Source organism: Taudactylus pleione, unplaced genomic scaffold (genome assembly GCF_031769625.1).
Source record: "Taudactylus pleione unplaced genomic scaffold, aTauple2 ptg000015l, whole genome shotgun sequence".
In the NCBI taxonomy this organism is placed as follows: Eukaryota; Metazoa; Chordata; class Amphibia; order Anura; family Myobatrachidae; genus Taudactylus; species Taudactylus pleione.
Window position 1 is genome coordinate 7,111,066 of NW_028284417.1, and position 13,598 is coordinate 7,124,663.

The 13,598-nt window shown below is 44.8% G+C and overlaps 1 protein-coding gene across 1 annotated transcript in view; it reads left to right on the forward strand.

Annotated features, from left to right (window-relative positions):
* LOC148542096 (CD109 antigen-like) overlaps nucleotides 1-13,598 on the forward strand; it is a 333,340-nt gene that overhangs the window by 239,396 nt on the left and 80,346 nt on the right. The window contains exon 26 of the mRNA XM_088470525.1: nucleotides 5,510-5,675. Coding sequence (XP_088326651.1) covers nucleotides 5,510-5,675 — 166 coding nt within the window. The remainder of the gene's footprint in view (nucleotides 1-5,509; nucleotides 5,676-13,598) is intronic.

Sequence of the window (13,598 nt, forward strand, 5' to 3'; positions counted from 1 at the left end):
CGCATGTATAAATACGTCACGAAATCACATTTAATTTCTGGTTGATTTCATTCTGGAAGCAGAGACATGGCTTCAGACCAGGGAAACAATGGCCAAAATTCCGGCGGTAAGGCCTTCATGCATTTTGTCTCAATGATTCTTTTAAAACATAATATTGTGCAAGTTGTGAAGTGGCTAAATCTGCATATTTACCCAAATAGGTGAGGAGAATGACATGGAAGAGACTGCTGGCCCCAGTCAACCCGCCAAAGCTGCCAAAAAAAAAAGGCAGCCACATTTCACAAGCAAGGAGATGGAGGTTTTGATCCAGAAGTGCGTTGACATCCTGCCCCAGGCAGCCAGGAATATGAGCCAAAGCCAGAAGTGGAGAATGTGGGAGGAGGTCGCCGTTGCTGTCAATAGGGTGGGTTATTATGTCCGTCTAGCCCGGGATGTCAAACGGCGGTAAGTAAACACTTTCCCATCCTATAAACAAACCCCATTGTAAAAAAAAGGATAATGGTTCCAATTTCATTCCACAGATGGGCAGACTTCAAATATCGTCTCAAGCAAAAACTTGCCGACAGGGCTAGGCATGCAAGGGGGACAGGTGGGGGTCCCACCCCTGTGTCATTGGAGTTGACAGACTTAGAAGAGCTGGCACGGGTGTGTGCAGGCTGTGGAGGTGTTTGGCGTGTCCAACATGGATACGGACATGCCAGACTTTGCGGCTCCTCATGTTGGCCAAGGTAAGTCTTGTGATGTCACCAACTCTGAAATGCTATTGTGCCAATATGTAGATTCTAATGTGAGTCTTTTCGCATTTTTCCTAACAGAGACAGAGGCGGATGAGTCTGCTCCAGAGGGGAGCCTTGGCCGCAGAATTTCTGCTGGCTCTGCAGGGGAGGAACCAGTACATCCGGCTGAGGACCCTGCAGAAGCCAGTCCAGGGCGTGCCCCCTCGCAGGCAGTGGGCCTCCTCACAGAACTCAATTTTAAATCGGATTTCCATACGGAGATTCTGCAGAGGATGGACGCCAGTCTGATACGGGTGGCTGAGGCCCTGGAGCAAAATGCTGCGGCCAACGTGACCCTTGCTCAGGCCCTGGCGGAAAATACCAGGGCCAGCATCCGCATCGCCCATGCCCTGGAGCAGCTCGTTCGCCAGCACATGGTGGAGCCGACCTCCCTTCCTGCCGGAACATCCGGATCCTCCACTTCTGGCACAACATCAGCCAATCCTCCAAATGTGCCTAGCCCTGTGCCTAGTCCAGAGGCCACAACATCTGCCTCTGGACAGGCCAGCCCGATGGCATCCCGGACCCGGTCTGGCGCCCACCCTCACCCAGCCAAACGGGCGAGAAAACGGTGACAGCAATGGCGACTTTTCCCACACTCCTTCTGTGCTTGGCTCATATTCCTTTCTGGTCAAAACTTCCCTCTCCTTTCTTGTGAAATTTTTTTAAATTTTGTATTTACGTTTATGTTACCAGTTATGGCTTTTTTTTTTTTTTTAACAAATATCTTTGCCACAAAAAAAAGGCAACAAAATATTAGGCCAATTTGTTTGTGTTTAAACAATAAATTTAAAACAAAAAACTGACATTGTATTGTGACATTATTGTACAAATGGGTTACATTTAATCCTGGCCCTAAAGGCAAAAACTGACCCTCTTAAAAAAAAAAAAAGGCCTCTTTAAGGAACGTTTAAAAAATCACATAGCGATGCAAATTCCACAGTAAACCAAAAAAAAGGGGAGCTAATTAAAACATGATGACATTATTGTTACAATAGGCCATAACCAACAAATTGTGGCCAAAATAAAACACCAAAAATGTACGCTAATTGATTGTGTAATCATGACATTAGCAGCTCTGATTTCCACCTGCGTACGCTTTTGTGCTATCCCAATAAACTGCTTTCCAAACACATACCAAGCCGGTTTTCAATCCAACACTAATTACTTTACTGACCAGCCGCGATTAATCGCAGCACCATCCTTGAGTCCCGGGACGGAGGAGAAGGCCATCGCCAATGTGGTCGAGTAATCCTGACCCTAAGCTGTGCGAGCATTTTGAAGGGAAAGCGGATGTTCCAGTGACGTATGAGACGGTCCGAACACATTTGACGTTCGCATCTGCTAATGTATGTACGCCCCAAAAACGCCTCGCCACGCCTGCGTTTTTTCATCTCCACCCCCGTCAACACCCAAAAACGCCCTGTTCTGTCAATCACATTTGACATGTCACTTCCTGTACGCTATTTTAGGAACGAGAGAAAAAAAACTCGCAATCTGCCGTACGCACATGCGCAGTGTAACACCGACGCATGCGCGGTTAGTCAACATCGGAACGCAACGAGCATACTGTTGTTAACGTGCGGCTCTGAATGAGGGCCATTGTTCTTTATAGTGGGACTACAGATCCCTGCAAGCCTGCCCATCCATGGCAGCACTTGGAGAACCACAAGTGCCACTATGCTTGGAAAGTAAGGGCCTGGTGACACCTGTATCCCCACTGTGAACAAAAGATTTTAAAAAACAGTACGCGGATACCAAATATATGAACCCTTTTATTGACCACTCACACACACTCACACTACGTATTTACCTACTCCATGGCGTTGGTCGGTCCCGTTCTCCAGGTAGACATCCAGGGGGGTTTGGCAGACAGCAAACCGAACTCCCGAACCCTTGGACATGGAAGCACTGTATGTACATACTGTACATACAGTACAGCGCTTCCTGGAGAATGACAGAAACCACAAGGTTTCACTTTAGCGTTGATTGGCAAAGAGTCAGACCTCTCTCAGCCAATCAGCAGCCGGTTTCTATGGCAGAAACTGTTTATCTCTGATACTGTTCATCTCAATCGCAACAGTACACTGTGGGCCTGATCGACGGACGCTCTGAACGAGCACTCGCTCTGAATCAGGGCGTTTTTTTTTTTCGGCCTCCTGGCCGCTAGCATAGCTGTGGGTGACTACCCACAGCTATTGTGAGCGGCCAGGTTGATGGTCGCAATGGTCAAGACCATCGGGCTTGCGGTAGGGTCTCGTGGCCACAAGCCCCAGAGAGATTCTGGCTGTAATAGAGCTGGAAGCTCTCCCACTGACATCACTGGTGATGTCAGTGGGGACGCCCCCAAACAGCAGGCGTTCCTTCGGGAACGCCTCCGTTTGGCCAGCCACCCCCCCTGCCCACCTACCAAATGGGGCGAGCTGTCAATCACCATCGACAGCTCGCCCCCTTTGGTGCGAGACCCGGAGCGACGGAGCACCCGTCGCTAGCCGGATCTCGCGCATGCGCAGGACGGAGTTCGCTCCGTCGTGCGCATGCCCAGTGGGCAAACATCGACCCGGTTACGAGCGCTCAGCGATTTTGACCGGGTCTGAATGAGGCCCTTCTGTGCGTACATTCTGTTTTACGCATGCGCCATAGGAGTATATATAACAAATGTTAGTTTACTTAAACTTTATTTTTTATATGTATTCCTTTATATATTATTCTTTATTTATTTATGTTTTAAGTTATACATTTTGCGTTATGAAAATGTTAGATTTTTTTAGTCCATTTTAAACAGTATACTAACATCTTTTCTCTTCTGAGAGACAGGTTTCTAAGTTTGATTCCAGATGTAAATAGCAATCTACATGTCATTGTTCTTTTTGTGCACTATAAATTATGCATTTTATATGCTGGTTTTGGCTTTACATCACAGAAAATAAATCGCATACCTATGAAGGTGCATACACACGGAACGATTTTTTGAACGATTTAACTATAACGACGTCATTATTGTTCAAGCGTTGAAAAAATTGTTCAGTTTCCGAGTTATAACGATGAACGATTATCGTTCATGCGCGTTCCCGTTTGTAGTTTGTACTGTAGTTTGTAGTTCATTCTGACTGACCAACTGAATGATTTTCATTAAGGGAAGTTACAAAAATCATTTTGTAGTTCAAAAAATCGATTATTACACTTTAAAAAATCTGACAGATAATCTAACAGATAATCGTTTATTAAAATCGTTCATAAAATCGATGGTAACAAAATCGTTGTGTGTGTATGCAGCTTGAGAATTACATTTAACAGCTACTATAGCACGGGTTCCCAAACACAGGGCCTAATTCAGACCCGCTTGCAAGCGGGTGGTCGATGTTGGCCCAGTGCGCATGCGCACGACGGGAGGTGGCTCCGTCATGCGCATGCGCGAGACCCGGATGGCAACGGGCAAGCCGTCGCTCCGGGTCTCGCTACAAAGGGGGTGTGCTGTCGATGGTGAGTGACAGCACGCCCCCTTTGGTGGTTGTGCCGAGGGCGTGGCTGCCCAGACGGAGGCGTTCCCATGATGTCAGTGGGAGTGCTCTCAGCTCTGATAGAGCCGAAAGCACTCCAGGGCTTGCGACAACGAGACCCTACCACAAGGGTCTCGTCGCAAGCACGATGGTCTTGACCATCGCGACCATCTTCCTGGCCGCTCGCTATAGCTGTGGCTGGTCACCCGCAGCTATACGAGAGGCCAGGAGGCCGCTCTAAAAATGAAGAAGGACGGCCCTGATTCAGAGCGAGCGCTCTGTCAGAGCGTCTGGCTCTGAATCAGGGCCACAGTCCTCAAGACACACTTAAGGTGGCCATACACGGGACGCTTTTTAATACGATTTTGGCAGTTTCGACAGGTTAGACAGACCAATCGTTTGAAAATAGTTATATTTTGAGTGTTCTGCGACCCTGATACGCGTCCCCGCCGTCGTCTAGTTGGATCGCAGATCAGATGGTTTTGCAGAGAGATCTCAACTGATCATGTACGATGTGATACACTTTTATCCTATGATCTTAATGATCAATCGTACACCATTTGACCACATCTTATGAAGAATTTCAAGGGAAATCGTACAACTGATCTCACCAACTTTGAATCTCACCGTGTATGGGGGCCTTAACAGTCCAGGTTTTAAGGATAGCCATAATTGAGCACAGGTGTCTTAATTAGTACCTCAGTTATTTTGATTTAACCATCAGCTCAAGCATGGATATCACTAAAACACATCCACTAGACGACAGGCAAAAGACTGCACGATTACGACATTGTAATTTGTCTGTCTGTGATGTGGCTTCACTGAACGAGCAGTCATTCAGTGAAGGCACATCAATCATCTGCAAACATGTTGAACCTGACGATATCGTCAGGTTGTACAACATATTTGTACGATGTTAGATGTCTAAACGACCAGCGGGAGCGCGCATCGCTCTTCGTTTTAGACAATTTTTAAACAATCTGTAAACGATTTTCAAACGACTATTGAACGATTGTCGAATGATAACAATATCGTTCAATCGCTCAATTTAATTGGCTAGTGGATGTGTGCCTTTAGTGTGCCTTGAGGACTGAGGTTGGGAAACACTGTACTATAGTAAAACAATAAATCTGTTTTTTTTTTGACTAAATTAAATATCCATTTGCTATTTCCAGTGAAATAAGATTTGTTTTGAACGCTTTGATTGAAAACAAATGTTTCTCGCCCCTGTAGAATTCTTCTCAAATAACAGCTTCTACAAATTACTTGGAGTCTCAAATGAATGAAGTCATCGCAGAAAACTACACCCTTAGTCTTGTAACATATGCACTGTCATTGGTTGGAAGAAACAAAGCTAAGGAGGGTCTAGACCATCTAAATGATAGAGCAGAGCACACAGGTAATGAAACCTCTTTATTAAATTTATATCATGAATGTTACAAAGGAAAAAGTGAACTGCACTCAATCTCAAGGAGCTGTATGATTCAAGAAAACAATCGTATAAAATGATGTATACAATAAGTCCCCTTATCTGTAGATTAGTGGAATTCATGCGGATGTCCCTTATTTCTCTGTCCTTCTTTGTGCTTGATTCCATATTCCAGGATGTGTAAGCATGAAAACACAAAAAAGACAAGAAATGTGTAGGACAGTCTATGGATATAAAACCCCTCAAAGCGGCTCTCACTTCAGATAGAGTGGGTGAATGAGTGAAGGTATTGTGGCTTAAAGAGTACCAAAACTCACACTCTAATAGGTGATATTCCACACATCAAGGTATCTTTCAAGTTGTAGATGTCCCACTATAGATATACAAAGTCACCGCCCCGTGTAAATACAGCAGACAGACCAAATGGGCGTACACCACTCACTCTTCATATGGAGATATCAGGCATATCAAGGTTTCTTTCACAGCATACCTGTAAGTTTGTCACCAGGGCCGGCTCCAGGTCTACTAACCCTCCCGGAACAGGCTCGCAATCGACAGGTTCACGTTATCTGCCTCGACTCCGCCCTGTATCTCCAGCGGTTGGTTGACCTTTCTACAGTGAGTGGAATGGACCCAGGTATCACCTTCAGCAATACCTGATACGGACCTTCCCAACGATCAATCAAACAACCTGAGCTAAAATAAATTTGGATCATAACAAATTCCCCAGGTTTGACATCATGACAGTTTGCATCAGACATGTTAGAAAATAAAATTTTCAATTTCAGTTGTTCTTACTCATATTCGTGAGACACTGCATTATCATATTTTCACATGAGGCTGTGTGTTAAACAGTATCTCAAAGGGGGACAGATAAAAAGACAGTCTGCGATGATCTTGATATTAATACCCATCAACTTACACATGTTTTGGAAGATGTCACCTGTGAAATGAGTACCCCTATCACTTTTAATAATTCTAGGGATATCGTATCTGCATACAAATTCCTGCAATTAAATCCTGTTATCAATAGCTACTGCTCTAAATATTGCCTGGGCCCCTGGGTTGGACATTATTCAGAGTATTTGACCTTAGCCTGGCGTGGCTGCCGTTTGTCCTTATCAACCTTGTGTCCTGTGTGTGAGAGATACAGCACAACAGTTTAGTATCATGTAAACATGACCTAAATACAACAATAAATCGTCCAAATTTTACATTAGAACAGATCCATTGGCAGGTTGAAAAGATTGGAAAGATTGAGGTTGTGCATGAGGATATGAGTTTGGATGTTGTGTGGGGTGTGTATTTTGACCGTGTGTGGTAAGTGCGTTGCGGTGTTATTTGCATTACTTCTAGAGCTTAATTACTAACGGCCAGTAGTTTCTCGCTCTGGATCTCTCTCTTCTTTGAGATGTTTTTGTCATGTTCTATGGCGGATTCTATGAGGGTATCTATTGTGAGTCCCCTCCAGCCAGGCTGTTAGGTCTAAACCCGGGTTTTTATGTTCTCTTTAAGACCGTCCATGAGTATAGTGACAATCATTCCCCTGTGGTGAGTGCTATCTTTAATATCTTCTAACCCAGTGTACTGGGTGATAGCCTGCAGATCCCGGTCGCAATAATCTTCTGCAGATTCACTCTCCTTTTGCTTCATGGTGCAAATTTTGTTCCAGTTAACTACTACTGGAAAATATACATCCAATTGAGTTATAATACGGGAAATGTTACCTTGGTTCACTTCATCTGTTAAGGGTACTTCACCATCCAATACACAATCCGTGATAAATTTTGTCACGTTGATATTGCGTGGTAGGCAGGCCCTTAACACCACACGCCAATCTTTGTTAGTTGGCTCATGAGAACTACCCAAATTCCTCAAAAATCTTTGACATTTGGCTAATTCCTTTTTTGGATCGGGGAAATCATTCATGATGGAATTTAGCTCCGCTCTTGTCCAAGGACAATGCATTACCACTTCCCTTGTGGGCACTATTCCGTTCGCATCTGCATTTCCATTCGGAACAGTTATTGTCCGAATGGGATGCAGACCGGCCGCGCTGCTACCTTTGACCTTATTACCTGGCTGGAGGTTTAGTCTGTTGCTGCAAGGTATAGTATTAACAACTTCCTCTACGGGTGCAGAGGATGTTAGCACTTCCGGTGCTGTTACTGATGGAGATGGTGGCACCCCTTGTGATTGTCGTGGTGCAGGATCTAACGTGTACAGCACGGGAAATGGCAGACATAACAATAGGCTCATTATCCACATCAAAAACATTTTCCTTATGGTTACTTAAGACAGGGTACAAATTGCTTGTTACATTTTTATGTTTTTTTTCAATAACTGTACCTGCACCCCCATCCACATAAGGGATACCCTTCCGCAACGCTACCGTGCTGCACGTGCGCGCTATTTTCGCGGCTCGCACGCATTGCAATTTAGCGCTACGGGTGTACTTTCTGGTAATGCGTTGGCAACGCTAGTTGCACATTTTTAAGCCATGCATCCCCTTCATGCTGCCACAATTTTAAACATTCGTAATATTTTACCTTTTTCACTTGAGAACGCATCAGACTGATGTGATCCCGGACATTTAACAATACATCCTTATCAAAACTACCAATTCTGGGAAACAATCTAACACTCTTCATCGTTATCTTAAACCATACGTCACAATACCTTATTGCATAAGCACCATACTTAGTATGCATAATACGACGGGCCGATCCAAGCGGCTCTTCCATTAGCAGCACATCATTGTCCTTTCTTGTCCCTGGATTCTAGTCAGCGTGCCTTGACTCACACAATAACGGGTAGCGATTTCTCAGCATCGAGTGATTGCAGGTAAACGCTGCGTGTGGCCACTCCACCCTTTGCTGAGAGATCGATAACCGTATGTTTATCGTGTGAATAGGTAAGTGACCTCACACTATGAGCCCCCAACTAAGGATACTGAATTTGAACCTCTATACGCTCCTACCTATACCTTCTAAAACCTGCCTATAAACCTCTAAAATTGACGCTATTTGCGTACGCAGTCATATCATAAAATAAAGACTTTAGACCTTGAACATGTGTTTCCAAAGCACAAAGTATTATTCAAGTAAAGTACAGTCAGTTACACGCTGTGATCTAAGTACAATTTAGCGCAAAGAATTATACAGACCCAAGATACATACGCACGCGCTCTGGACCAGATACCGGCATCAGGAAGAAACTTCCGGCAATCAGCAATCAGCAAGAAGACTCCAGACTGGGGTCACAACACACACATTTATACCCTTACAGAAACAGACAACAGACAACACAATAGAGAGGTTTGTTGCTGATCCCATTGGTTCCCCATCACGGTGCGTTTGTTACAGGACATTTAACAGGTTGATTCAAATGGATACAGGTCAGCCTCCGACAGCCTATTGTCTCCTCTATTCCCCCTGCATGCAAATCTAGGCTGTTGTTTCACAACATACATTTTGGTGCTTTATATCTCTACTGTCCTTAAGTTGAGAATGCATGTTGCAATCTTCACACCGATGATACTGGAAAGCTGTTGAGAAAGTGCAGATCAGTTTTACACCAAACATGGCTTACTTATCACGTATTAAACCTTAGATACCAAAATAGCCTTTATTTCACAGCATTTGTAATAAATGAATAAAACTTGGATCTTATACTTTAAAGCTATGGAACCTTTTATGTGAGTGTGCATTATGTAAGAATTAGGGGTTTGGGAAAATACGCTAGTTAGGTTTATCTGATTTGGGGCAGATGTGCACGCATGCAGCTAATAAACAGCGTTCGCATGCAGGATATTGTGCATTCGCTAATGTGCGTCATGTTAACAGCGCAACTGTGCGTAATGTGTGGTGTTTATACATGTTATTCTATTTATGATGGATTTAATATATATATATATATATATATAATTTCTTACTAACATTTTTTTAAACTGCAATGCAAATGTGTGATGGGCAGTGAGCTTCACTCTCAAACAGGGTGGAGACCCCCAACCGTGCTGGTGCCAGCCTGTCTGACAGTGAGTTTAAAAGAGCAGATTTCTTACCATTGTTCATTCAGTCAAATTCAAGTGTCTGGGCCATATTACAGTTGCCACAGCTACACCTGTCCACATGTGGGGTCTTCTCCCTTTACATGCAAAAACACCCACAGGTCCTGGTGTATTGTTTTTTTTCTCATTCCTTTTCTCAGGAAGCTGTTTTTCTAGTTGCTAACTGATACTGTGTTTGTTTTGGTATATTTCTATGCAAGGTTGTCCCCAGAATGGGCCTGTCATGGCTTCTAAAGGGACTACCAAAAACATTGCCATCTGTACTTAGCTCGTGAGTTGTAACTTAAAATGGCATTGTGCAGATTCTTATTTTTAAGATGGAGTCTGGTTTCCATTCGCAAGATGGCATCGCTCCAAGCTAATTTTACACTGATTCTGTCTCAGCCACTAAACCAGCTTCGACACTCTCATCATGCCCTGACCACATAACAGACACACAAATACCCCTCACTCACATCATGCCCTGACCACATAACAGACACACATACCCCTCACTCACATCATGCCCTGACCACATAATAGACACACATACCCCTCACTCACATCATGCCCTGACCACATAACAGACACACAAACCCCTCACTCACATCATGCCCTGACCACATAACAGACACACATACCCCTCACTCACATCATGCCCTGACCACATAACAGACACACATACCCCTCACTCACATCATGCCCTGACCACATAACAGACACACATACCCCTCACTCACATCATGCCCTGACCACATAACAGACACACATACCCCTCACTCACATCATGCCCTGACCACATAACAGACACACATACCCCTCACTCACATCATGCCCTGACCACATAACAGGCACACATACCCCTCACTCACATCATGCCCTGACCACATAACAGACACACAAACCCCTCACTCACATCATGCCCTGACCACATAACAGACACACATACACCTCACTCACATCATGCCCTGACCACATAACAGACACACATACCCCTCACTCACATCATGCCCTGACCACATAACAGACACGCCTACCCCTCACTCACATCATGCCCTGACCACATAACAGACAAACAAACCCCTCACTCACATCATGCCCTGACCACATAACAGACACACGAACCCCTCACTCACATCATGCCCTAACCACATAACAGACACACAAATACCCCTCACTCACATCATGCCCTGACCACATAACAGACAAACAAACCCCTCACTCACATCATGCCCTGACCACATAACAGACACACAAACCCCTCACTCACATCATGCCCTAACCACATAACAGACACACAAATACCCCTCACTCACATCATGCACTGACCACATAACAGACACACATACCCCTCACTCACATCATGCCCTGACCACATAACAGACACACATACCCCTCACTCACATCATGCCCTGACCACATAACAGACACACATACCCCTCACTCACATCATGCCCTGACCACATAACAGACACACATACCCCTCACTCACATCATGCCCTGACCACATAACAGACACACAAACCCCTCACTCACATCATGCCCTGACCACATAACAGACACACATACCCCTCACTCACATCATGCCCTGACCACATAACAGACACACAAACCCCTCACTCACATCATGCCCTGACCACATAACAGACACACGAACCCCTCACTCACATCATGCCCTAACCACATAACAGACACACAAATACCCCTCACTCACATCATGCCCTGACCACATAACAGACAAACAAACCCCTCACTCACATCATGCCCTGACCACATAACAGACACACAAACCCCTCACTCACATCATGCCCTAACCACATAACAGACACACAAATACCCCTCACTCACATCATGCACTGACCACATAACAGACACACATACCCCTCACTCACATCATGCCCTGACCACATAACAGACACACATACCCCTCACTCACATCATGCCCTGACCACATAACAGACACACATACCCCTCACTCACATCATGCCCTGACCACATAACAGACACACATACCCCTCACTCACATCATGCCCTGACCACATAACAGACACACAAACCCCTCACTCACATCATGCCCTGACCACATAACAGACACACATACCCCTCACTCACATCATGCCCTGACCACATAACAGACACACAAACCCCTCACTCACATCATGCCCTGACCACATAACAGACACACGAACCCCTCACTCACATCATGCCCTAACCACATAACAGACACACAAATACCCCTCACTCACATCATGCCCTGACCACATAACAGACAAACAAACCCCTCACTCACATCATGCCCTGACCACATAACAGACACACAAACCCCTCACTCACATCATGCCCTAACCACATAACAGACACACAAATACCCCTCACTCACATCATGCACTGACCACATAACAGACACACATACCCCTCACTCACATCATGCCCTGACCACATAACAGACACACATACCCCTCACTCACATCATGCCCTGACCACATAACAGACACACAAACCCCTCACTCACATCATGCCCTGACCACATAACAGACACACAAACCGCTCACTCACATCATGCCCTGACCACATAACAGACACACATACCCCTCACTCACATCATGCCCTGACCACATAACAGACACACATCATGCCCTGACCACATAACAGACACACATACCCCTCACTCACATCATGCCCTGACCACATAACAGACACACATACCCCTCACTCACATCATGCCCTGACCACATAACAGACACACAAACCCCTCACTCACATCATGCCCTGACCACATAACAGACACACATACCCCTCACTCACATCATGCCCTGACCACATAACAGACACACAAACCATTTTCAAAATCTGACATAAAAAGAAAAACACCAAATGAAATGTATAACATTTTAATTTCTTAAATGAAACTGTCCTACCTCTCAGTGGGCTCGTTGTTATTCACTCCTCCACCCGCTAGCTGCATTACGCAGAAGCTTCTCTGTTGCTGTCTTTCTATCACTGGCCTGGGACACAGGAGTAGCCCATTTTAAAAGGGAGTTCACAAAATACAAAAGAAAAAATGGCTCAAATACAGTATATAAATGAATACACAGGTAAATAGAAAATATATTATGCTTGTAATAATATTTTTTTTGTATTTATTTGTCCAAGCCAGCAGTATCACATCTACACACATGTGGTTTGGGAGTGAGAGAAAGTGCATGGCCTGGTGTATATTCCTCAGTGAGTTATATTGTGATGCTTATATAAAGCTAGGTACACATCTGAAGATTTGAGAACCGTACCACAATTTCTTTCTTCTTTCTGAGAGGTGGACCGATCCTGAGAAAACCAGATTCCCAGTGTACACACTACTCAATTATTTTACAGATCCAAAAGATTTAGGACCTGATTCAGAGTTGTACACAAACCTGATGGTTTGCATACAACTTCGATAGGGGGCGATCGGCGCAGGATCTGTACTGCACATGTGCTGATCAGTGTCTCCGAGATCACTCGCAGTCACCCAAAGCAGCTTTTTGTAACCATGCCGAGTGCAGAGTCTGCATATTCCAACACAGATCTCCTGTCCCAGCAGTGGAGTTCCAGCCACCATTCTGAGTAACCTTAGGCTTACTGATATGGCTGATGGCTTCCCGATTGTGATCCGATGCTGTGCTTTCGTACGTGATGGGTCTTTGCTTCGGGTGACAAAAAGGCAAGCTTCATTCCTGGACCAAAACAGTAATGATCAATTACTCCTGCAATGTCCTCTAAATCACTTCTACAGATATGATTACTTGTGAAAACAGCATCTAAAACTCTACTAATCACAGCTGCAGATAACACTTCTTCTGAGAAAT